Source organism: Ascaphus truei, chromosome 3 (assembly GCF_040206685.1).
Source record: "Ascaphus truei isolate aAscTru1 chromosome 3, aAscTru1.hap1, whole genome shotgun sequence".
NCBI classification, from domain to species: domain Eukaryota; kingdom Metazoa; phylum Chordata; class Amphibia; order Anura; family Ascaphidae; genus Ascaphus; species Ascaphus truei.
The window spans coordinates 68,589,996-68,616,280 of NC_134485.1; the positions used below are offsets into that span (position 1 = coordinate 68,589,996).

Genomic DNA, 26,285 nt, shown 5'->3' on the forward strand with positions numbered 1-26,285 from the left:
ATAAAAATGCACACTCACAAACAAAGCTGAAAAAAATGCGTTTTTGAGTACAACTCAGCCCGTTCAGACGCAGGAACCCAAGGCGAGACTTCGCTTGAGACGAAACACGTAGAGATTGCTGTGGAGCCTACTGTCCAGTTTATAAATTTTATTTGCACTCATCTACATTATTGCACTCCTGCTGCTTTGCTAGCATTTTGCTACCAGCCATTCAGACATTTGAGTTCCTGTTTACATTGTGAACTCTCCCCGGCTGAAACCTCGCTGACATCATCGAGTTCACGCGAGACTCTATTCAGTGTATGCTCTGTGTAGCATCGGAGAGAGGGGAAGGCGGCGTCCCTCGTGGCTTTCGGTCCCTGCTAGGACCTAGAGGGGCTATTATGGCAAGACACACCGCGGACATCACACCGAAGTCCTCCTCCTTGGGTTCCTGCGTCTGAACGGGCTGAGTTGTACTCAAAAACGCATTTTTTTCAGCTTTGTTTGTGAGTGTGCATTTTTATCCCTTACTCCATAAATTTATTGTCATACAATTTTACGCTATGAGTGCGCCTGTTTTTTCTGTGTTTTATAAATATATATATATATATATATATATATATATATATATATATATATAAATATATATATATATATATATATATATATATATATATATATATATATATATAAAACATCTGAGAGATTTGGTAAGATTATTATTTTACTGTTTTAAACTGCTAAATCTGAATTAAAATGTTTAAAAAAGTGTCATAGCTTTATGTAAGTATTGGAGGTAGCTGGAACCTATATTGATAGAGCACGATTAAATGATTTATGTGCACTTCATATAAGCTTAAGGATACAGATTTGTCTAGCGGTTCATTCAAAATTGTAACATTTCATATAATTTGAAAAAACAATATTTTCAGAGATGTTGGGCTATATTTAATAGGCAGTTATATGCCCTAAGAAGACCAGTAAAAATGGCATGGGAAAAGAGGTAGAGTATAGACTCCTTCCGACACTGGAAGACCCCTCTCTTTTGAATGGGCTATAAGGGGTCTTCTGGTGCCAGAACATCTTATGGGTAGAATACAGTAGCTTGGTAAATCTGGGCCTTAAAATCTTTGTTCTGTCATATTTTTACATCTTTTTTTCATGATAATCTCTATGGTTGTTTTCCTCAATTACTGTACATCAATAGCACATTAAAGCCATACAAGGACTAAAGTGTGTGAGCAGTACAGCAACCCAGGGTCAACCTTCTTTTTATGAGAACAATGTCAGTGCTGTTTCCTATCGGTTCTTCATGGAAGGCAATGAATCCATGACTTGGGTGGCAATAACACCATTAAGGAAAGCCATGCTTACATTGTACTGACAAGTAACAGTTTACAGATACCACATCAGGTATTATTCTCTCTGCTGGGGCAAACTTCAAATGACATAATTATACATTCCTGAGACAGTCTCTAACACAGCAGACCTAAAGGTGATGGGGGGAGACTCTATTCGCTATCCTTACAGATTAACATTATATAAAATAATTAATGTCTGGTACAACCCATAATAATTTCAGGTATAAATCTGTAATATCAAATGCTAGAAGTCATGTCTTGCAAATGTCAGATAATTTGTTTCCCTCTCAAGGTTAAAAGTGGTGCGGTCACTTGTAATATCCATGTATTCGTCAGACTTCTCCGAACAATAGCGTTTAGGTATCATTAATCTGGTCATTTCAGGGAGAGAGTTATGGGGTATTTTATACATTTAGATTAAATTAAAATTAAATAATCCCTTTTATCTGAAAATATAGCCTTAAAATGTGTCACAGGGGAGAGAGAGTGTTAAATTGGAGATAAGACACACAATAAAAGGCATCTCATGCATCTGGTCTTTGTCACAGATGCAAGGCTTGGTGATAAAAGTGTGGGGTGGGCTCCATTAGCTCACACTGCTAGAGCTAATGCCCAGAGTAGTGGAGGTTGTTGGTTTTAATCTTTTGGGTTTGACACCAGTGTACCATTTCAGTTACTAGGTGCTTCCTCCTCCCGGTATTCAAATCCAAACTTGGATTCCAGAGTGAATCCAAGTTTTGATTTTTCAAAATCCAGAGATTGATTTTAGTGATCAAATTAGGTCTAAAAACTACAGGAAAATTTGTGGCTTGGATTTTTACAGGTTTGCCTAGCTTCCATTACAAGCTATTTCACTTGCTATTGATAAGAATGTATTTTTTATTATTGGTGAAGGAAGCACATTTTAAAATATTATGTCTTATTTTGGGACCATGGGGGGGAATAAATAATTACTTCAAATATCTATTTCATTTTGTTTGTCATCTTAATTTTTTTGACACATTTTACGACTCAATATGATTTTGATTTTATGAGCACATTTGTTATCTCAAAATATGAAGCACTTTGTTGTGGAACATTTAAAAAAAAAAAAAAAAAAGTCTATTCCCCAAATGTAATACAAACTCAAATTATTTTAAGAAATAATGTGTTTTAATGATCCTTTTACCAATATTGAAAGTTATGTTAACTCCACTTGAAACCCAAACAAAGTATAATTCGTTCGTATTGGCTGTTTAATCATGTGGATTGTCAATTTTAATAGATGCTATGTGAACAATGCGATTTGTAATACAGAATACGACCAGTTGTCACATTTTATTCCGCTACTTATGACCCTGTCAAACATGCAATTTGACAAGGACAAACTCGCAGCTATGAGACTATCCCCCAGAGTGTTGAACTTTATAGATCAGAAAAAAAATGTTTTGTTTTACTTGCTTGTTGTTGCAGAATTACATTTATGCAAAGAGATAAGCAGCACATATCTTCAACTGGCTCTTCTGTGCAACACATGTTTTTTCCTGTTCCCTGCATGTTACTCTTCTTTATATCACATATATAAAATATTTATATTTATAGATTCATTTCACGATGAACAATTAATGCTCTGTGAGAATCATATGTGCTTCAGTATACCACATACTAGTGAATGTGGTGCTACGCATAAGACACCTTCTGGCACATTCACTTGAAAGGTCTTTAAGGTGCCTTATATAATAGTTTAGCATTGCTTAGTAAGTATACTCCACTACGCCAAGTCATTTCAGTTTCTGACCATCAAGTGTTTAACCTACTGATCATAAAATCTCCTGATGACATGGCTTTCCACCTAAGTAAACCCTGACTCTACAGCTATTTTGAATCTTCCAGTTTGCACACTGGACCTCTGGTACACTATTGCCTCAAAGGAAGGGTCACACACAGAGATATTGGACGGCGCTCTCACACAATTTATACAAAAATAGTAAGGGTGGATAAGAGAAAATTAACAGGTGATAGACTTATTTGTGTAAGTTCCTCAAAAACCTCTGGTAAGGACTTGTTTATGAAAGTCCTCCTTTTTCAAATGTCACTCCACAACAATCCAGAGGGAGCAGGATCACCCCCCAAAAATAGAAAATAATATAGTGTACACTGTATATATTAGTGATGAATATATAGCTAAAACCTTTGCTCATATGTCAGTCCAGTTACAGGAAGGTTAAACATAAATAGCCTCCTCCAAACTGTGGCTTATCTGCTCCTTCCTTGTGTAGTTAGTTGTAGCATTTACCAGAAGTAGATAAACAGCCTTCTCCAATACTGGTTTCAGCGTCTCAGCTTCACTTTGTACGTGAAAAACAGGCAATACATGTGGAGGAATATGCTGGGCTTGAATCACCGGTGCAATTTCAGGGCTCCAGACTTGTGTCCGGCTCAAGACTGTTTTTCATGTACAAAATGTGAGTATTTGGAGTACATGTTTTTATACTAAAGTGTCTATGTTGGATTGCACTAAGTCTCCTTTTCTCTTATTCTGAGGGAACATGCATACTCATCCATAAAAAGGAAGGGTCCCCAGACCTCAGGATACCATGTTTGAGCACTGGGGAACCCTCCAGTTCAGGTACAATAAAACAAAAATAAAGACTCCAATTAGCTGTAACTGCTGCTCTAAAATGCTATTCTAATTACAGTAAATAAGTATGTTATTTACTGCAATTAATAATAATAATAATAGCATGTTCTTGTATAGCGCCGCAAGTTTTATGTAGCGCTTTACAGAGACATTTTGCAGGCACAGTCCCTGCCCCGTGGAGCTTACAATCTGTGATTTTGGTGCCTGAGGCACAGGGAGATAAAGTGACTTGCCCAAGGTCACTAGAAGCCTAACCGGGAATTGCTCCAAACTCAGGGCCAGTCAGTGTCTATACTCACTGAGCTACTCCTTCTCCCTATAATTATATGAGTATTTTAGAGCAGCAGTTATCTGATGTTGTGTTGATGCTAAAATAATCTTCCTAAATATATATGTGAGACTCCGAATCGGAAGTGCATGTCAATCAAGAGTTCCCTCCCCCTTTAGCGTGCCCATTACTCATCTGGAGAAGGTGGAAGAGGTGGGTACTGTAGGAGCAGAGAGGAATAATAAGAGTATATCAAATATCTTCAATGTTGCAAATGTATATTTAAACAAACTTACTTTAAAAAAAAATATATTAATTCAAAAAGCTAAATAGTAAATGTTGAATGGTTTGGGATTTGTTGCTAGAACTTACAGGTCAAAACGTTCAGTCAAAATTTGGGGGGATTTTCAAACTTTTTGGAAAGTATGTTTGAAATTGTGGCAAAGCGAATCTCAGCGGGTTTGCACATCTCTGCTACCATCCTTGCCATTGGTGATAAATGACATACTGTACTGCAGTATTATAAAACAATAGACAATGCAAAGTACTAGATGTATGACAAATCCACCCCTTTCTCAGGTCTGTTAAAGCTGCAGTTCAAGCTGCCGTTTAAAAATATATATATTTTTCCCCTATTCAATATGTGCATCAATACGATCTGCCACCGACAAGTGATTAGCTAAGCTGCAGATCGATCCGTTCTCCTGTAATCGACTGTAATCAATCGCTTGCTCAGGGTTATTTAATTCAGTTCTTGCACAGCATTTTGGGCAATGTAGTTCCTAGAATATGATTGACTGGGCAATTATTAGATACAATTGGTGCACTGATAGAGAGAGGGTGTGGCTCAAGAGCTAGAGCCTATCAGAAGGGGATGGTAACTTTGGAAATGCTTCCTACAGTACATTAAAAACATTACAAATATCTTTAAAAACATTCTTTTTTTTCTCTTTTTTTTAAATGCTACAAGTATTTTCTCATAGTGCAGAACTGATTTATTGATTGGATATTGCTTGAACTGCTGCTTTAAATCTCTGTTGCTTATGCTTATCTTATCTCAGCAAGATGAAATTTGTGTGCATGTTTTGTTTTTACTGAAGGTAGAGATCCATGGAAGGAAGATCACGGAGTACAGCCAGGAACCGATCGGATAGAGTGGGAGCTAACTTGTAAGGAATACCAACTGTACTTTGAAAGACCTAATAGTGGTAACTTGTGTTTGGATTTTTGTCTTCAAACCTGCTTGTTGACACATGATAAAGAAGTTGATTGTAATGGAACAGTTTGTGCAACTTTTTCATTTAATGGATAGCAAGTTCAATCGAAATGAATTTATGATTGAACATTCTCATTTATATGACACATATCCAAGTCAACCCTTTTAAAATGAGAAACAACTATTATAAAGTGCAGCATATCTTGAAAGTTAATTTAGTCTTTTATTTGTCTAAACATTACTCATTCATTTCTCTGAAAATACTGCACCATGGTTAAAAAAAATAATTACTGTACTAAAACTCAGAATTAGAAGAAGCTGCAAGCTAACCATCACTAATTACAGTACACTATTAAAACACACTTCTTCAGTGAGAAAAAAAACTAAGAATAAAGGCATGTCCATTTGTCAAAGATTTTTCTGAAAGCAAAGTTAATTTAAACAAAGGATTTTGCGAATGCTCTGTAGTTTTTATTCTTTCATGCTGAAGCTCTTCTCATTCATCTTTTTACCAACTGTTACTTGAAAAATATTAATTAAAACTATTTTGCTATTGAGTTCTGTCTCATTTTTCACACTGAAAGGAAACTTCACAGAATGTCAAATGGAAAAAAAAAAGTTATTCAAAAGCAGGCAGCACAGTCTAGAGTTATACTATATAAGTCTTCCTAATTTTCTTCAATTTCATTTTTCATTCCATATACTGTAGAAAAGCTATACTGTGATTTATGTTAGCTTTAAGTTGTTACTATCATCACACGTGCTGGTGTACCAGATGGGATTTCATATAAACACAAAGCAGAGATATGATATACTTTATTCTTTTTTAAATTAGTAATAATAAACTTGCATTATCTATAAATTGTAAAACATCACCCAAACTTATATACAGTACCAGCTTAGTGAAATGACCTAGCTTAATCCATTCATCATATGTTTTGTGATGGGTCCGAGTAAATACTTTGCATAATGTCCTGCATGATTCCCAAGTCACATGGTGTTATTCATTAAACTGAGATAATTAATATTGTGGTACTATCCTTTTATGTGCCTTAGTGACCTGATAAGCACTATCAATGTTTAATGATTAAGCCCCATAGAGTTATTAATTATCCATAGCCAAGAACATAGAACTTTCAACTACTGTACAAGCCTTTCTTTCTCTTGGATAACATCAATGTTATTTCTGAAATTCTTGGTTACTTACCAATCTGGGCTTCCTGGATAGTCAATTTGGTTTCTAAAGGGTGAAGTAGCTTTGGTGGTTTATCTGTCAGTGGAGCTGAAAAACAAATGACCATATTAAACATACGGAAATACTAGGACTTGGGTAATACAATTCTTTCCTCATCATTTGCCACCAGAATGGGCCGGGAAAGCAATAGATAATTCAAAAGCAATAATCAAAAATACTATGAACATTTTCTTAGTTTGATTTAAAAATTAATATTAAAACTAAAATTGTGCAATCACAAGTTACATAGTCGTATCCTTCTAGGAAGTAGTGTAGTAGTATTTGTTTATGAGTACTGAAAGTATTGTGTACAATTTATCATGTTTAATTTTATTCTTCAACATAATGAATCTACACTATTGAAAATAGCATATGCTGTAGTTTGTGAGGGGAATAAGTTGACTATAACTCTTTATACAGTATTAATTCCATTACATGAAAAATGTATACGTTTATGTTACAGAAGCAAAGTCGTGTCGGTTATTCCCGGGAAAAAATAAAATTTCCATAATTTTCCACTTTTAAGTTTTCTTTCTTTCCACCAATAGAACATAATACAATAAATTAAAATGATTATAAATATTTAATTTTGTTGAACCATATAATAAAAATTTAACTTAAATACAAAGTTCCTTGTATCAGTGTTTTTTGGGAACATATTCACTTTTCCATGCCCAATTCTGCTTACGATCCCGACATTTTTTGGCTTCTTTTCTCTTGTATTACAGGTAAAAATACCACCTACAATATGAGGACAATTAAGGCTGGTCCACAAACCTGCCTTTCCCCACTATCTCTTAGCAAACGATGCTTCCGCTGCAGCCGGGGATTCTGGGTAATGACATGCAAATGAGCTTTTTTTTGCTCTTTTATTGAAACTCTTTAGAAAGCACTATTTTTTTTATTGGAGCTTTCAATGGCCAGTTCCAGCTACTCACACCACAACCCCCTTTTTTTTTTATAGGAAGCAGGGGGTCTCCAGAGCTTAACCATATTAATGTCAGGAAAACAATGTTCTTTGTTTTCCATAAATGTAAGGCCAATCTTTTCACCAGCAGCATACTTCACAAAGGGAGGACCTCAGGTAATACGTACATTATTTACATTCAATTCAGCCCTGGGGGGTCCCCTGGTTCCCGATATATTTACTTAGGAAGGCAGCGGTCGGACCATCCCCTCTAGGGGGAACCACATGGAGATATAAATCTGCAGAGTCACATGAGCCAATAGGAACATGCAACATTATCTGTCATAGCTTCCTACTGGTCCAAATGTCATTGTGTATTTAAATCTCCATAAAGTACAAATGGTCCCTTCTGCGGTAAGTAACACTCTCACTCAGTAGAGAATATCAATGTTAACAACACTAAATGATACACCGCTCCGTTTCACAACATCATGACTTGTTTTGATTGGCAAGAAGTCTACCAGTGAATCAGCAGGGGATGGTTGTCCTGATTACAGCGCTAAGAACTCGGAGGTTGCGGAGAACTAACAGCTGATATTACGATCCAATGGGATGATGCCTGGGGGTGCCCACCCCCATTCTCCTGTGTCAAACTCAGTGCCAGTCAGTGTCTATACTCACTGAGCCACACATGTATACATACATATATATACACATACACACACACACACACACACACGTGTGAAAAAGAAAGTACACCCTCTTTGAATTCTATGGTTTTACATATCAGGACATAATAACAATCATCTGTTCCTTAGCAGGTCTAAAAATGAGGTAAATACAACCTCAGATTAACAACAATACATGACATATTGCACCGTGTCATGATTTATTTAACAAAAATAAAGCCAAAATAGAGAAGCCATTCTCCACAGGCCCTACACTAACAGGCCCACCGTCCTTTAAGTCAAAACAAATCATAAAATAAACTCATACTCCTCTTAGGAGACTAACTACACATTCAGCTTCAACACTTACTACCTGGAAGGAGTAGCTAAGCTGATTACCACCACAAATAGGTACTATTATAACTGAATATATACAGTCTCTGAACACAGCAATGAAGTGTTTCGCTTATCTGTTACTCCAGTGTGTGTGAAGCAGACATCCCCGCTTTAGCGCGGCCTCACATCCTTCATAGTGGAGCTCAGCCCCGCAAGAGCTCAGAGAATCTCTCCTCTGTAAGTCCAATGTTATGGAAAGGACATCCCCACTTCAGCACGATCTCGCGTCCGTCCAGCTGGCCTGGGGGCTGTGCCAGCTTCCAAAACTGGGGAGAACTTTTCTCTGCCCCCCTTCTCTGGTAACAGCAGTGTCTCTCAGCATGGCAGCTCTGTGTCTGCCTTAACACACTTCCTTGTTCATTCAAAATTCCATGAGCAATCAGGAGTTCAGCCAGCTCAATTAGCCAGCAGCTGCTGCTGGCTTCTCTAGGGAGATTAACTCTCTGTGCGTTGGAAAGTCGGATAGCTTCCCTATTCCAGCACCTAGAGGACAGTGATGGTATCACATATCCCCTCCCCAGTGTAACATTGTTCTGTGATGCAGCCCGTGCACTATTCCCGTGCACCCAGCCTCTGTGTCAGAGACGTCTGATATCCCTCTTCTTTTTCCTTGCCTTACAGTTGAAGAGATTTTCCTTCGGGGCAAGTACTAGGCCTTCTGGGCCTGCAGACTGGTACTTTGCTACCTTCTTGTCTTTCACTTGTTTGATTTTAGCGTTGAAGCTCAGCTTTTGGTGTATTACTTTTTGGAAAAGTTCCTGAGCATTCTGCAGTCTGTTGGCTCTTTCTGCCAGCTCAGCCCGGATTCTACCCCACTCTCTGACCTTGATCTGTGTATCCTGAAGATGCATCTTCGTCTTCTTCCTCTTGTGCTCAGAGTCTCCCTTACCCTGCAGAAGAGCCTTAATCTCGTTGGTCAGCTCCTTGCGTTCACTCGCCAGTGACTATTTAGCCTTCTCTTGTGAAGACTGTAACTCAGCTTTAGCTGTGATGGCTTTGGCATCTTTCTCCATCAGCATACTTCAGCATTTGAGACTAGAGGCCAGTCATCCACCACAAGTTCCGTGTTTGGTTCCACACCATTTAGCTTCAGTATTTCAGCTTGGACTGGATTCTCATTACCCCATATGCACCTCTCTATTACAGTTGGCAGACTCGTAGGCCTGGGCCTTTCTTTCTTGATTCCTTAACTTACTCCGATGGGAGTATCGTTGGAAAATCTGTGAGGTCTTTCTCAGTTTACTATCATGGACACTCTTCCGTCCCATTCACGACTGTCTCTTCACAGCAGCTGCCCTCATGGCAAGGAGTCCAATTTGGGTCCCATGGGCACTGCAGTACAACTGGATTCTTACTGTGCTACTCCATCGCAACTTGGTCCTCCAATTCCGTGCCTTGTGGGAAGTAGACTGTAGAACTGCAACGGTATTGCAGTCATGTTTACAGGAGCGCATCACTTGGTCAGGCGGTTCAAACTTTGTGATCTTGTTTTGCAGTTGAGCGGTGTCCCCAGCTCTCACTGTACCTATGTCTTCACGGGCATTAGTTTCTGTGGGATACAGACACTTGGGCACGGCCAATACCTTTTCCTGTAGTGGAGACACCTGTGCATTACTGTTCCGCATAGCTTCCTTTTGTTTTAACTCTACGGCCATCTTTTCTGTGTACTGCTTCTGTGACCCAAGTGTCTGTTTTAGGTTTGTAACCTTTTTTTTCAACTTCATCTGAGAAACCTCCTGCTGGGTGGCAGTAGAGTCTAATGTAGCATCCCGCTCAGTATTCAGAGCCTCGAGCTCCTCGCACAGGTCGCGCTTTTGTTTCTCTGCCATCTTGCGGCCAACACGCTCAGACTCCAGGTCCTTCATAAGGTATTGAAGCTGTCCATCTGCATTTCTTTTTACACTCAGTGCAGCTGCTAGTTCAGCTTCTTTGGTGTTGAGTCATGATTCCATCTGTCAGCTGATTCAGTGCAAGGCTTAAACCTGTTCCCCATTTTTCATTTCTGGCCTGCAGCTGTTGGTGCTCCTACTGGACCTTGTCCAGCTCCAGCTGGGCATTCTCATTGGTCGTGTGGTCCAGCAGCTTGTGGGTTTCGGCCATCTCGGTTTCATAGCGCAATGTCAGGCAGGCCACCTGACCGGCGGACACCTCCTCCCTCTCGTCCTTTTTTATGAGCTATATCTTGTGCTCAGCAATTTTATACTGCAAGTCCCCTCTCAGGGCCTTCACTTCTTTCCGTGATTGCTCTATATTTGCATCAGCGCCTCCTTCATACTGTATTTTGGAGCTCTGCAATTTTTGTCGCTAGAATCGCCGCTGCTTCTGTTTTCCAGGCTTTTTTCTCCTTGGCGTAGTGACTCATGGGGATGAAGCAGCCTCTCTCCTTCTCCATCTCTTGATCCAATTTCTGGACCTTTTCCCGCTCCCTCTCATACAGAATCACCCAGCATTTAAGCTCCGTCTCTAGCGATGCACTGGTGACACGCAGCGTGGCCTTCAACTCCTCATACTACTCTGCAGGGACACACTGGGTATATAGTCATTCCTGTAGCACTTGCTACTTTTCCTCTGCATCTGTTTGTTTCTCCTTTGCCTCCTGCAGACTTGTGCGCAGACATTGAACCTGGCTCTGCAGTAGGTGTGATGCTCGTGTGCGCTGCTCCAGGAAGACACATTCTTCTTGCAGCCCTATCTCTGCATTCTGTAGTGCTTCCTGCAATTCTAAATTTTCCTCGGTCAATTGCTTCTGCACTTTTTCTGCTTGGCAAAGCTTCTTATTTCTTTCACTGACCTGGTCAGTCAAATCGGAATTTTTCTGTCTCTGACTAGTATTTGCTCTTTTTATAGTCTCTAAATGAATTAGGATCTTTTCCTCAGCATCATTTCATTTACAGACCTCTGTGCTGAAGTTTTGAATTTCTTTCCGTGACATCTCATAGTACCATTTACAGTCAGGACTCCTTTTGTCTGACTTGCTTGACTTTCCATTCATGACAGTAACTGTGGCCTTTGTCATCCCAAGGCTAGTTGTCATTCCCATGAAGATAGCACCAGGCACTCTGGTCTTTTCTGACCACACGGGATAAAACATTTCTGCAGCTTCTTCTGCAAATGGAGGCTGTCCTTTTCGTGGGGCCCAATAGGAGTCCTCCTCAGCGTCATCATATGCCTGAAGGGACAGTGTTTGGTGACCAGCTCTTTACACCATGAACACATCTGCGGTTCCTTTTGCAGGGCCAGAAATAGTCATACACAGTGGGACAGACTTTAATTGCAGAATTTGTTTTTTCATTTCAGATGGGTGGCCATTTTAAATCCCTGCATTTATTTTCAAACCCACAGTTTCCGCTGCTCAGTGGACTGCCCTCATTAAACTCCACCAATTGTCTCCTTCATAGAATAGGATCTTGTATCCCAGATTAAAGCAGGAAAGGTAGTATTTCTCTGTATGGGGTTTATTTACAAGGATTAAATAATACACTAACAGGCCCACCCCTTTAAGTCTAAACAAAATCATAAAATAAACTCCTACTCCTCTTAGGAGACTAACTACACATTCAGCATCAACCCTTACTAACTGGATGGACAGCTAAGCTGATTACCACCCTAAAGAGGTACTATTATAGCTGAACAAATACAGTCTCTAAACACAGCTATAAAGTGTTTTGCTTATCTGTTAATCCAGGGTTTGGAGCAGACGTCCCCGCTTCACCATGGCCTCGCATCCTTCCTTCCTAGGGGAGCTCAGCCCCACGAGAGTTCAGAGAATCTCTCCTCTGTACGTCCAATGTTAAGGACAGGACATCCCCTCTTTAGCACGGTCTCGCGTCCTTCCTTCTTCTTCCTGGGATTAAAAACCCAGGCAGTCCCAGCAGGCTCTGTGACCACCATCCAGTGGGTTTAGGGGGCTGTGCCCTATTCCACAGCTTGGGAGAACTCTTCTCTGCCACCCTTCTCTGGGAACAGCAGTGTCTCTCAGCATGGCAGCTCTGTGTCTGCCTTAACACACTTCCTTGTTCATTCAAAACTCCATGAGCAATCAGGAATTCAGCCTGCTCAATTAGCCAGCAGCTGCTGCTGGCTTCTCTAGGGAGATCAACTCTGTGTGTTGGAAAGTCCCATAGCTTCCCTATTCCAGCACCTAGAGGACAGTGATGATATCACTATATATCTATATATCTATATATCTATATATCTATATATATATATATATATATATATATATATATATATATATATATATATACCCCACACTGATGAGACGCATTAAGGTTGAAAAGGCTGTCTGTGGGTGAGTTTACTAGTTACACAAGGTGGTAGGAAAAAATAGGCACTAGTACTCAGGAAACAAAGGAGATAAATGATGTCCAAGAGAGCATGTACCCATAAAAAATGAAAATATTTAATAGATCATCCAAAAAACAGCTACATTAAGGGGTATGCAAACCCCCACCAATGCGTTTCGAGCGTAAGCTCTTTCTCAAGGTGACTGTCAAATGTACTCACCAGTCTGTTTAAGTACCCATGAGCCGCGCTGTTGTCCACTCCCCGTTCACTTCCTGAAACCATCAGGAGTGACGCGGACGTGATGACATAGGAAAACAAATAGCCAAACGTACATATTTAAAAAGAAACATCATAAGCTCAACGAATATCTCTGATAAAAGAAAGAAAATACCTAACAATAAGATGGACGGATTAACCAATGTATGAATACATATAGACCTATAGTGGTATGAAACAACAACCGTGTAAATATATACACATATGTATAAAATGTCAACATCTATTGAAAAAAGAAATCGTGTAATGAACTGTAAAGGAAACTGGGAATGAAGCCACTGAGGGTGACTTGTGTACATAATAATATATAAAACAAAACCAATGTATAATTAATGAGAAGAATACATTAATTCATCATAGTTATGATAAAGTATTATACATTAAAGTACTCATGATCTCAAAAACCATATGCTTGAACAATATATTAAGTCTAATATCCACACCAAATAGCTATAGGTATAACTATAACAAACATGGGGGTAAATATAAGTGAGGACAATGTATTGAATAGAAGAAGTTGATCTAAATGATAAATGATAAATGAGCCTATAAAGTGTTAATCTAAACCCTAAATAGTAGTCCAACTGTCTCACATGATAAACAAATTGTCAATAATCATAAACCTCAGACAGTTGGACTACTATTTAGGGTTTAGATTAACACTTTATAGGCGCCCACACACTCTCATTTATCCTTTAGATCAACTTCTTCTATTCAATACATTGTCCTCACTTATATTTACCCCCATGTTTGTTATAGTTATACTTATAGCTACTGTATGTGGTGTGGATATTAGACTTAATATATTGTTCAAGCATATGGTTTTTGAGATCATTAGTACTTTAATGTATAATACTTTATAATAACAACTATGATGAATTAATGTATTCTTCTCATTAATTATACATTGGTTTTGTTTTATATATTATTATGTACACAAGTCACCCTCAGTGGCTTCATTCCCAGTTTCCTTTACAGTTCATTACATGATTTCTTTTTTCAATAGATGTTGACATTTTATACATATGTGTATATATTTACACCGGTTGTTGTTTCATACCACTATAGGTCTTTATGTATTCATACATTGGTTAATCTATCCATCTTATTGTTAGGTATTTTCTTTCTTTTATCAGAGATATTCGTTGAGTTTATGATGTTTCTTTTTAAATATGTACGTTTGGCTATTTTTTTTCCTATGTTGAAAGTTATACCGAGTACTCTAATGTGTGTTTTTTTCCTTTTTTTCTAATTGTAATTGTTTTTATGTATTTGATTAATAAAGTTGCAATATTTTGTATACCCCACGGTACGCGCTGACGTCATCACATCTGCGCCACTCCTGATGGTTTCAGGAAGTGAACGGGGAGTGGACAACAGCGCGGCTCATGGGTACTTAAACAGACTGGTGAGTACATTTGACAGTCACCTTGAGAAAGAGCTTACGCTCGAAACGCGTTGGTGGGGGTTTGCATACCTCGTAATGTAGCTGTTTTTTGGATGATCTATTAAATATTTTCATTTTTTATGGGTACACGCTCTCTTGGACATCATTTATCTCCTTAGTTTCCTGAGTACTAGTGCCTATTTTTTCCTACCACCTTGTGTTACCTGCTTCAGAAAAAACGGAAGCACACCCCCTGCTGTGGAAGAAGGTTTGGAGCCATGAGGATATCACCAATCCTAACGTGAGTTTATTCATTATCACATTGCAAATCCTCCATTCCGATACTATATATTTGGACACTTTATTGTGAGGTCTCTTACTGCATTGCTTGTGCGTACCCTAGCCTGCTAGTCGGATTACAATGGAGGAGTGATTATTACTACGTTTGTACCACGTGTTTATGGGTTGGCAAATCCCTAATGAATTATTAAGGGTGTGTGTACCACAGGAACCTTCATTGAACTTTATTTTTGTTCTATACAATTGATTTTCTTTTTTTGCAGAGCACCACACATTTTTTTCTTTTCTGAGTTTACTGGTTATGCATCTTAACCCAGGCTGTGCTCAAATCTGTGAAATGAAGCAAGATTAAGCTTGCTGGGGACCATGTTATATGGTTTTGAAGCAAAAGGGGGCACTGTGTACTCACTTGCATGTCATTTCCCAGAATCCCTTGCTGCAGTGGAAGCACTGTGTGCTGGGTGATAATGGTGAAAGGCACGGTTGCAGACCTGTCCAAGACATGCAAATGAGCATACAGTAATATTTCCATATGACATTTTTATCCTTCATACACAGATCAGTATATCTGCAATATAAACACTGTAATCTCTATAGACTGAAGCTGCCTTGTAGAACATTCAGATGCAGCCAGAGTTACTGTGTCCAAAGCAGCAGCTGGAAAAGCTTAAAGTTGCAGCTCTAAAGATAGTTCTGCTGTGCTGCAGGGGGTCCATGCTTCTGTTTTGGACACACCCCCCAGTGATAATCCTCCAGCACCGGAGCAGTCATGTCTTGCGGCTTGCCCCGATGCCAAACACAGTAAGTCTTGCTACTTCTGTATGTGCTCTCTTGGATTCAGTTAACATTTAGTGTGCACCAGGCAGGGGATGAAAATAATTGATGGACTATTTATCTCCTTGAATAAAGATCAAATTAGATTATGGAGACTGTTTTCCATAGCTGGAAAAAGTATGTTCATTTTTATTTATTAACTTTAATCAGTAGAAAGTTTGAACAGGATGAACTTTGGATGTTAACAGCTGGGGAAAAAAGTCCAACTTGGGCACAAAGGCACTGGAAGCAAAACCATTTGCTGCACACTATGCACACTAGGTTCGGCATACAGTATCATTAGCAAAACCTATAAACACAATGATGTTTGTATAATTCAAATTAGGTTTTTTTTTGCTGGCGAATATAAAAGAAACTTTTTGAAACTTTTTGTGAATTTTGAAAGTGAACTGTGCACCTTCACACATCTCTACAATAAGCGTATGTAGTTTACCATACTTATTGTGAATGGACTAGATCAGGGGTGGCATACTCCAGTCCTCAAGGGCCACCAACACGTGAGGTTTTAAGGATAACCCTGCTTTAGAATTGTGGCTCAATTAGTGGCGGAAACTAGTGACGAGATTGTCTGTTACACAGCCAGCTCAAAAAAAATTTTGTGTAAGGTTACAAATGAATCATTAATATTTGCAAGATGCTTTATGTTAGTGTAGCCCCCTGTAAACAGCTCAGGCTATACCTACCTTCCTTCTACTGCGGTAAGTCTTGTTAAGATCAGGCGCCAGTATTCATTATGGGTTTTCCCCCTTCATAGCCCTAACCTGAATGGTAGACGCAGGCCTGAACTCTGCTGCAGGCGTGAGCAAGAGGGGAGGTTCTGCTAACACCAGGAGGGGAGGGGCTAGCTCTATATTTAGCAGCCCACTCCGGTGAGTGAGGAGTTGTTCTTCGTCCTTGCTGTGTGCCGTGTTCCTCTCTGATTGATGGTTCTTCAATAGAGAGAGTAGCTTAAGAAGAGTTCGAGTGAGCAGTGATACCAAGAGTCTAGAGCTGCTGAGTATTAGGCCGTGAGCCACGAATCCTGCGGAACGGTCCGAGGAGTATCAGGAGGCTACGGGCTCCCCGGCGCAGCATGCCGGTTGAGAGCGAGAGGAACCAAACCGATCAGCGTCTATAAGTAGAGCTGATAGAATCAATGCCCTCACCCCGCTGCCAGGGGTGATGGGGAGAGAATGCAAGACCCACCTCGAGGCTAACCTCGGGGGTGGGCCAGGGGGTATCGCAGCACTAGCTCAGACCATCCTGTCGGCCGAGTGACTTGGAGGGAAGGAGAGAAGGAGTTCGTGGGAGTTGAGCGGGTTGTACCTTACACTGGCGATTGTATTGTGGCTGCTGGAAGCCTTATCGTTGGGATATCGTTGCTCTGTCAAATAAAGAGTCTGTTCTGCACCCGTAAAGACTGTGTGTGATTTGGAGAGTATAACCCTGGGACCTGAGGGGTTCTTCTATACCGGTCCTGTCCAATTACCCTGGGAGTATAGAAGATGGAGGCGCTGCACCACTAAGATAATATGGAGGCTATCACCCCAGAAGCCCGGTCCTGGCTCCCCCACAACATCGCGGGAAGCTCAGGCCCTCCTGTTCTCACAGGTACGCACCACACCGCATGTAACCAGCCCCCATGCACCCCTCACACTCCCGTAGAGACTGGGGGGGGGGGGATACAGGGTTACATTAGTAAAAAAAAATGGACATATAAAAACATTATTATTTATCATACTGTTGCCAAATGATCATATTAACAGAATATATGTTCTGAATCAACTTAATGGGCCTAAAACAGAAAGCTACTTTTTTATAACTGGAGGACACTGAGCTAATCAACATAATTTAATTTAACAGCAATCACAATTAAAGATCCCAAATTCATGTGTTATTAAAATTAATAGCACTCATTAAAAGTCAATGAAGTAATTTTTGTTATCATACATTATAATATCAGAGCATCAGTGACTTTAGTCAATCATCATTTCTAACTTCTTCAATAGTACAAGTCTGAGCATTGGAGCATTAAGAAAGATATAATTAGTACAACTTATAGTAACGGTGCAAAACCCTCAAAGAGAGATGGGGCGAGGGGGGTGGGGGAAACAAGAAATGGAAACATGCTAATAAATGTTTAGCACTATTTGTTTTAATTATAACTTAGAAATGGTGTAAAACACATTTATTTGTTAGGCACCAAAACTATTATATTTATGGGAGCCTTATTATAGATTCATTAAATAACAACAAAAAGATCAGCAATTATCTCCAACATGATACAGCACAAAAAAAGGAATGTAAAAAGTGCAAAGGTGTGCTTCAAGTTTCACAAGAAAATTATATACTGTACATGCGAAATACGAATAATAGAATGATCTATTATTAAAAACATCTTCCTAATTTATATATATATATTTTTTTCCTATTGCGAGGATACCCTGCTACTTTACTGCTCACAAGCCTGGAGCACGCCAACTGGAACAGACCAAGGAAAGAACTGAGAAAGTTGATTTCTTATTCTCAAGCACCCCAAGGGAACAGCCACTTTTAGTGCACTATTTATACATTTGAGGGGTTCTTAGCAGGTTACTCAACCAACTGGGTCAACCCTCTGTATGCTGCCAGGCTGCTCCCACACTAGGGGAGAGTCAGTAGCCTCATTTGCTTTTCATCATATGTGTTAACCCTTTATGGTCTATCATCATGTTGCTGATTTAAATGGACTTCATATACCTGGAGTGAATCTCTGCAGCACAGGGAAATTTGAAGGGGCTCTATCCTTTCAAGAGTGTTCCTAATTTATATTACCTTTCCCTTTTAATTTCACCCATATGGCACTCTAAATTGGAATTTAAGTTATTTTTTTCTTCTTAATTTTTGCATAACATATTGTCTTTCCTGCTGCTAAAGAAAAGGAAATACTAAACTGTCCCTCTGATTTTAATAGTTCTTAAAACTATTACTAGCTAGGTAGACTCCATTTGATATTTATTTTCAGAAATGAAGGAGAGGTATTTAATAAGTTGATGTTTTTGTTGTCATTGACAATTGTTGAAATAATTTCTGTAATAGTGCCACTTTGGCATAATTGTCATAATAATACCATGCAAATAGTCATCACAAAAGATGGTGTGTAACAGACAATAAAGGCAAAATATATAAAGCTCTAGTCAATTACTCTTTGCAATTTTATGTATCACAGCAGAAAATTGTCCAGGGGTTTTTCTGCACAAAAGCGATGTTTGATAATACAGAAAATCATACGTAGGAGCCTATGCACTAAGCTCCGATAGAAAAAATTGCCAGGGTTTAAAAATTTCCATTTTTTTACAGCATTGCTATCACGGTATACAGAAACCCCGAAAACCAATGATAGCAACCTTGGTGAAAATGGCGAGTAGTCGGCGACGTGAAGATCACCCTGGCGAGTTCTTTCTGCTTCAGAAAGAGAGAGACGCCTCTCTCTGAGAAAATCTCGGCCGAATTTTTTTTTTATTTACATTTTATTACTAGCATACGTGAGCAGGGGGTCTCCGGAGCAGAACCGCATTGATTTCAAGTCCAGGAACCCTCTGCTTCCCAAGATACAGGCCCCGTTATGGGGTGCTGGTATCTCCTATGCATTTGATTCCCACGGTAACATGGAGCGGGACATTTCAATGCATAGGAGATACTGGCACCCCTAATGGGGCCTGTATCTTACATAGTTACATAGTTACATAGTAGATGAGGTTGAAAAAAGACGTACGTCCATTAAGTTCAACCTATGCTAAATTTAGGCAACAGATACTTTATCCTACATCTATACTAACTTATTGATCCAGAGGAAGGCAAACAAAAAACACCATTAAGGGGAAAATTAATTCCTTCCTGACTCCAAGAATTGGCAATCGGATTAATCCCTGGATCAACACCCTTCCCATGTATACTTATTTGGTACATCCCTGTATACCTTTCCCATCTAAAAAGATGTCCAAACTTTTTTGGAACAAATCTATTGTATCTGCCATCACAGTCTCCATGGGTAATGAATTCCACATTTTAACTGCCCTTACTGTAAAGAACCCTTTCCTTTGTTGCTGGTGAAATTTCCTTTACTCCAACCTTAAGGGATGGCCCCGAGTCCTTTGTACTGCCCGTGAGATGAATAGTTCTTTTGAAAGCTCCTTGTATTGTCCCTGAATATATTTGTATATAGTTATCATATCCCCTCATAGACGCCTCTTTTCTAATGTAAATAAATCTAATTTAGCTAGCCTCTCCTCATAAGTTAGAATGTCCAATTAATTATTATTAATTTGGTGGCTCTTCTCTGCACTCTCTCTAGTTCCATAATGTCTTTTCTTAGGATTGGTGCCCAAAATTGTACTCCATATTCAAGGTGTGGTCTTACTAATGCTTTGTAAAGGGGCATAATTATGTTTACTTCCCTTCCATCCATTGCCCGTTTGATGCAAGATAAAATCTTGTTTGCCTTTGCAGCTACTGCATGACATTGGGCACTATTGCTAAGCCTGCTGTCTACAAGCATTCCTAAATCCTTCTCCATCAAGGATTCCCCCAATATATCTCCATTTAATTTGTAAGTCGCCTTTTTATTCTTGCATCCCAAATGCATAACCTTACATTTATCTGTATTAAACCTCATTTGCCATTTACCTGCCCACGTTTCCAGTCTCTCCAAGTCCTTCTGAAGAGAAATTACATCCTGCACTGGTTCTATTACCTTACACAATTTAGTATCATCAGCAAAGATGGAGACTTTGCTCTCGATCCCAACCTCAGGGTCATTAATAAACAGGTTAAAAAGCAGGGGTCCCAGTACCGATCCTTGAGGTACTCCACTCACGACTTTAGCCCAACCTGAAAAAGTTCCATTTATGACAACCCTCTGTTGTCTGTCCTTTAACCAGTTTTCCAGGTGCATATATTATTACTGAGTCCAATTATCTTTATTTTGTACACCAACCTCTTGTGTGAAACCGTATCAAAAGCCTTTGCAAAATCTAAGTAGACCACATCAACTGTATTACCTTGGTCTAAATTCCTACTTACCTCCTCAAAGAAACAAATAAGGTTAGTTTGGCAAGATCTATCCTTCATAAATCCATGCTGACTATTACTAATAATTTTGTTTTCCATTAGGTATTCCTGAATATTATCCCGTATTAAACCTTCAAGTAGTTTCCCTACTATTGAAGTCAGGCTTAAAGGTCTGTAATTCCCCGGGTGTGATCTAGCTCCCTTTTTAAATATAGGCACTACATCGGCTTTACGCCAATCTTGTGGTACTGATCCTGTGGAAATGGAGTCCTTGAATATTAAATATAATGGTTTTGCTATTACTGAGCTTAACTCCTTGAGAACTCTTGGTTGTATGCCATCGGGGCCTGGTGCCTTATTTACTTTAATTTTTTCAAGTCGCTTATGAAATTCTTCCTCAGTTAACCAATTGTTCATTAATATGGAGGTTGTGGCTTCCTCCTGTGGCGCTACTATTGAACTTGATTCTTCCCTGGTAAACACAGAGGCAAATAATTTGTTTAATACCTCTGCTTTTTCCTTATCTCCAATAATCTGCCTACCCATCTTACACTGAAAGGGTCCTATATTTTCTTTTCTCATTTTTTTGTTATTAAGGTACTTAAAGAACTTTTTAGGGTTGACCTTACTTTCTATTGCAATCCTTTTTTCATTATCCATTTTTGCTAATTTGATTGCCCTTTTGCAATTTTTGTTATGTAGCCCCCTGTAAACAGCCAAGGCTATACCTATCTTCCTTCTACTGTGATAAGCCCTGTTAAGATCAGGCACCAGTAATCATCATGGGTTTTCCCCCTTCATAGCCCTAACCTGAGTGGTAGAAGCAGGCCTGGACTCTGCTGCAGGCGTGAGCAAGAGGGGAGGTTCTGCTGACACCATGAGGGGTGGGGCTAGCTCTATATTTAGCAGCCAACTCCGGTGAGTGGCAGAGGTTCTTTTTCTTTTTGCCGTGTTCCTCTCTTTTGATGGTTATTCGGAAGAGAGAGTAGCTTAGGAAGAGTTCGAGTGAACAGTGATATCGAGAGTCTAGAGTTGCTGATTATTATGCAGTGAGCCACGAATCCTGCGGAACGGTCCGAGGAGTATCAGGAGGCTGTGGGCTCCCCGGTGCAGCGTGCCGGAAGAGAGCGAGAGGAACTAAACGATCAGCATCTATCAGTAGAGCTGATAGAATTATAGACTTGTGGACCAATGCCCTCACCCCACTGCCAGGGGTGATGGGGGGAGAATTCAAGACCCATCTCGATGCTAACCTCGGAGGTGGGCCACGGGGTATTGAAGATCTAGCTCAGACCATCCTGTCGGAAGAGTGACTTGAAGGGAAGGAGAGGAGGAAGCCTTTGGGCGGAGGTGAACGGTGTATACCCCGTCCTGGCGATTGTATTGCGGCTGCTGGAAGCCTTATCGTTGGGATATCGTTGCTCTGTCAAATAAAGAGACTATTCTTCACCCGTAAAGACTGTGTGTGATTTGGAGAGTATAACCCTGGGACCTGAGGGGTTCTTCTATACCGGTCCTGTCCCAATACCCTGGAGGTATAGAAGATGGAGGCGCTGAACCACTAAGAGATCATGGAGGCTATCACCCAAGAAGCCCGGTCCTGGCTCCCCCACAACACCACGGGAAGCTCAGGCCCTGTTCCTAACAGGTACGCACCACACCGCATGTAATCAGCCCCCATGTACCCTAGACACCACCGTAGAGTCTGGGGGGGGGAAGCAGGGTTACATTTGGAGGCGCTGCTGAGATGATATCTATCAGAACAGGACCGGCTTATAGCGAGGCGGAACAGGCAGACTAAGATGCACTCTCCCGGCAGGTGTTTTAAGCAGGTATCCTGAGGCAACTGGGGGGGTCATAGCGGTAACCAATCCGGGGACCATGGCTCAGGGCCCGCATTATGGAGGGGTGGATAGTTAGAGCTGATCAAGTCCCTTGAGGCGGGTAGCGTGAGGCAACTGGGGGGCTCACTCTGTTAACCAGCCCAGGGACCATGGCCCAGGGCCTGCTATGAGTGGCCAAAAGCAGGAGACGCCCATACCTAGACAAGAGGTATCTTAGCTATCACCCGCACCACTGAGCACTTGCACGTAGACATCGGGAGTACATAGGAGCAGAGGAGTTCCGTTGAGCCTGGGGTACCAGCTACCTCAATTTAGTGGGTCACTGTAACAGGGGACTTATCCCTGTTCAGTAATGTGCCTTTAATCTAGCAGTGTGGTGGTTAACTTCTGGTAGTTAATTACTAAACACCACCTGCCTGATTGAGATGGCTTACAAAAGCCTGTCTGTTCAAACAGGAAGGGAGAACTCTTTAGCTGACACCTGAGCTGAACTTGGAGACACACTTGTTTTGAGCTCTGCCAAAGTTAGCAGAGATGCTTTCAAGACACAAGGCCCAAATAAGACTTCTAAACCTGGATGCTGATTTTCTGTGCACGCTCAGTGCGATTCCAGGAGACCAGAGAAGCTTACTCTACAGCTGATAAACAGATAAGACTTTCATTATTAAGAGACTGCTTATACTGTATCTGCTTATTTTCATGCTATGTTTGGGGCTGGGGAGAAATGCTTGACTAGGGAGATGTGAATTGGTTGCATAGTGTTTTCACTAGAATTACTCCCAAGTGAATGGAAGCTTTGTTCCCCCCCCCTGTGTTTGGATAATTTTCCTGATGAAAAGGAACAGGCACAATAAAGCCTATTATAATTTCACGTTATAAAGCCTCCTAATTGCGTACCTCTGTGAACGTCCGTCCACAGTCACATACAGTCCACCTTGGCCGAGTCCACCTTTGGAGGGAAAACATGGTCTAGGTACGAGATACCCGTTCGACATGGAGAGTAGGGCACAGGCACATTTGGAGGGAGTATCCAAGATGGCAGCCATCCCTACATGTGCTCCGCAGAGAGGCGAGCTAAAATGGCGGTTCCCGCCAAGCCTGGAGCAAGCACGTGAGATTTGCAAAAGGACTGTGAGACAGTTGTGGCGGGAAATGTGCAAGATTCTGGCGCCAAACCCAGATTCCTTGCAGGAGGAGGGTAGCGGCGCGAAAGCCGAAATGCCACGTCTTGCTGACAAGGAAAAGACCCCGCCTCTGTATTCCACCAGAGGGAGGGGGCCCACAAAGAGCCAATCAGGAAAGTCCTCCCCCGCGAAGGGAGGGACCGGAGACCTGAGCGAGGAGCGTCACTTTTGTCTGGCATTCGAGGAGCAAGGAGCTGTAAAACTGAGTTGTATTCACTCTGAACGAACCATGTCAGAGATAAGTACCTCCATTCACCAAGTACCTGGAGGCCTACCGGTCGTGGCAGTAGCGGAGCACGAATACGTTCGGTTCTTGTGTGTGCAATGCGGACTACCCGGCGCGGTACCAAGTACCAAGGCCCGATGTGCTAAATGTGGTACGTTTTACTTGTGGCCAACCGAGCCGCGGGATTTGTTCGGCACGCCGCGGGGTGCCTCTCCAGGAACTTTGACGGAGGTGGCGGATGACAAAGAAAAGACTGCCCTGGGTCCCCGTTGTACCATATCAGGAGGAACCAAGGCTCAGCTAGTTATTAAACTAAGCAAGCTGGCCACCCAGACAAGCGCGACCGCAGTGGAGGTACACAAACGAGGACATTTTGTACCTATATCCATGGGTTGTATCGTTGAAGAACCAGGTGACTCCCCAGCGGAACGCTGGTGCGGCCGGAGGCCCGTACGAGTCCCACCGCCGTGGTGACTCCCAGTGCAACGGAGACGGAGACCGAGACGATCCTAGCGGAGCCCGATGTCATCAAAAAGCAGCGGAGTGGTAAGGAGACCCCACCACCCCCTTACTCCCGCCAGGCACAGACCGCACTCACGGTATCGCCACCATTTTTAAATCATCTGCATCACTTGACCGTGGGATTTAAATAATGAAGGACATACTGGCACCAAATATCTGGCCCTGTAACTCGGGAAGCAGGGGGTCCCCGAGACAAAATCAATGCAGTTCAACTCAGGAGAACCCCTGCTCCCGCACACTATGAATACAAATTATATTAAAGCAGCTTCATTATCTTAGTGGATAGCCGCTAAGGCAATGAAGGGGTTAAGGTACAATAACCGCTTTATTGAGGGCAGAGGGGGTGAGTGAAGCAGGTACTTGGCCCCTCATTCACCCCTCTGCCCACAATAAACATTACGATATGTGCTACCCACCAATACACAACACACCTTCTGTGCCCCCAAAGAAAACCATCATTTGTTTTACACAGGAATCATACCAGAGGCCTGCAAGGGTCCTAGCGGGTGTCTGTGGGCCTCCAGGTGTTCCCTGTGGGTGTCCAGGGGCCAAAACGGGGTCCCCGGGTGGTCCCTGTGGGTGTCCGTGGGCCTCCAGGTGGTCCCCTTGGGTGTCTGGGTCATCCTCAAAGGTGTCTGGGGGCCCTCGGGTGGATCTGATGGGTGTCTGGGGGACCTTGGGTGGTCCCCATGGGTGTCGCGGGTCCTCAGGTGGTCCTCATGCATGTCCGGGGGTCGTCGGGTAGCCCCCATGGGTTGCCATGGGTCCCCACAGGCCTGCGGTACGAATTCTGATGTAAAAAATATAAATGTTTGTCCGGGATGGGAAGGGAGCGAAGATAGCAGGGATACACCATGAAAAATAGAAAATGAAAGCATACAATAGTGCAATAAGTTTTTTTCAATCTGGATAAAGCATATATGTCTTGGCTCTGTAGCAATGCCTACTTACAGCAGGTCAATTAGTAAACCGCATTGATCTACACAATAGGTAGAAAGGTGTCAGGATCTTCAGGAAAAACAGCCTTGGTTTACAGCATATGATGTCAGCACCTCAGCTCAGACATCAGGAGATGTGAGAGGATCAAAGGCATGCAAAAGAAAGGCAGACCATAGTGTTGATCGTGCATAAAATTTATGAATAAAACAACAACAAAACTTAGGAATCGTACTCACAATGTGTACATATTCAAAGTTCACATAGGATTTTACTTGAGGCAGATGGAGTGCCGGCTCAGTGTGGAACAGCTCACCGGGGATCTTCTCCTTAACTCCCAGCAGACCGGGTGGGAGATGGCGTCTGACGTCACATCCGCTGTATGGGTGACGGCGTCCGGTCTTAGAGGGGAGCGGTGGGGGAACTCGGCAACTCTGGAGCTGTATCTTTGTTTGGGAATCTCTGTCCCTAGAGAGCGTTTAGGAAATCCTTCTGGATAGACGCTTAGATAGATAGCTCCAGAGTTGCCGAGTTCCCCCACCGCTCCCCTCTAAGACCGGACGCCGTCACCCATACAGCGGATGTGACGTCAGACGCCATCTCCCACCCGGTCTGCTGGGAGTTAAGGAGAAGATCCCCGGTGAGCTGTTCCACAATGAGCCGGCACTCCATCTGCCTCAAGTAAAATCCTATGTGAACTTTGAATATGTACACATTGTGAGTACGATTCCTAAGTTTTGTTGTTGTTTTATTCATAAATTTTATGCACGATCGACACTATGGTCTGCCTTTCTTTTGCATGCCTTTGA

General features: G+C 41.5%; 1 protein-coding gene across 1 annotated transcript in view; it reads right to left on the reverse strand.

Annotated features, from left to right (window-relative positions):
• The window catches only part of IL1RAPL1 (interleukin 1 receptor accessory protein like 1), a 1,561,353-nt gene that overhangs the window by 341,553 nt on the left and 1,193,515 nt on the right, over window positions 1-26,285 (reverse strand). The window contains exon 6 of the mRNA XM_075594263.1: window positions 6,655-6,729. Coding sequence (XP_075450378.1) covers window positions 6,655-6,729 — 75 coding nt within the window. The remainder of the gene's footprint in view (window positions 1-6,654; window positions 6,730-26,285) is intronic.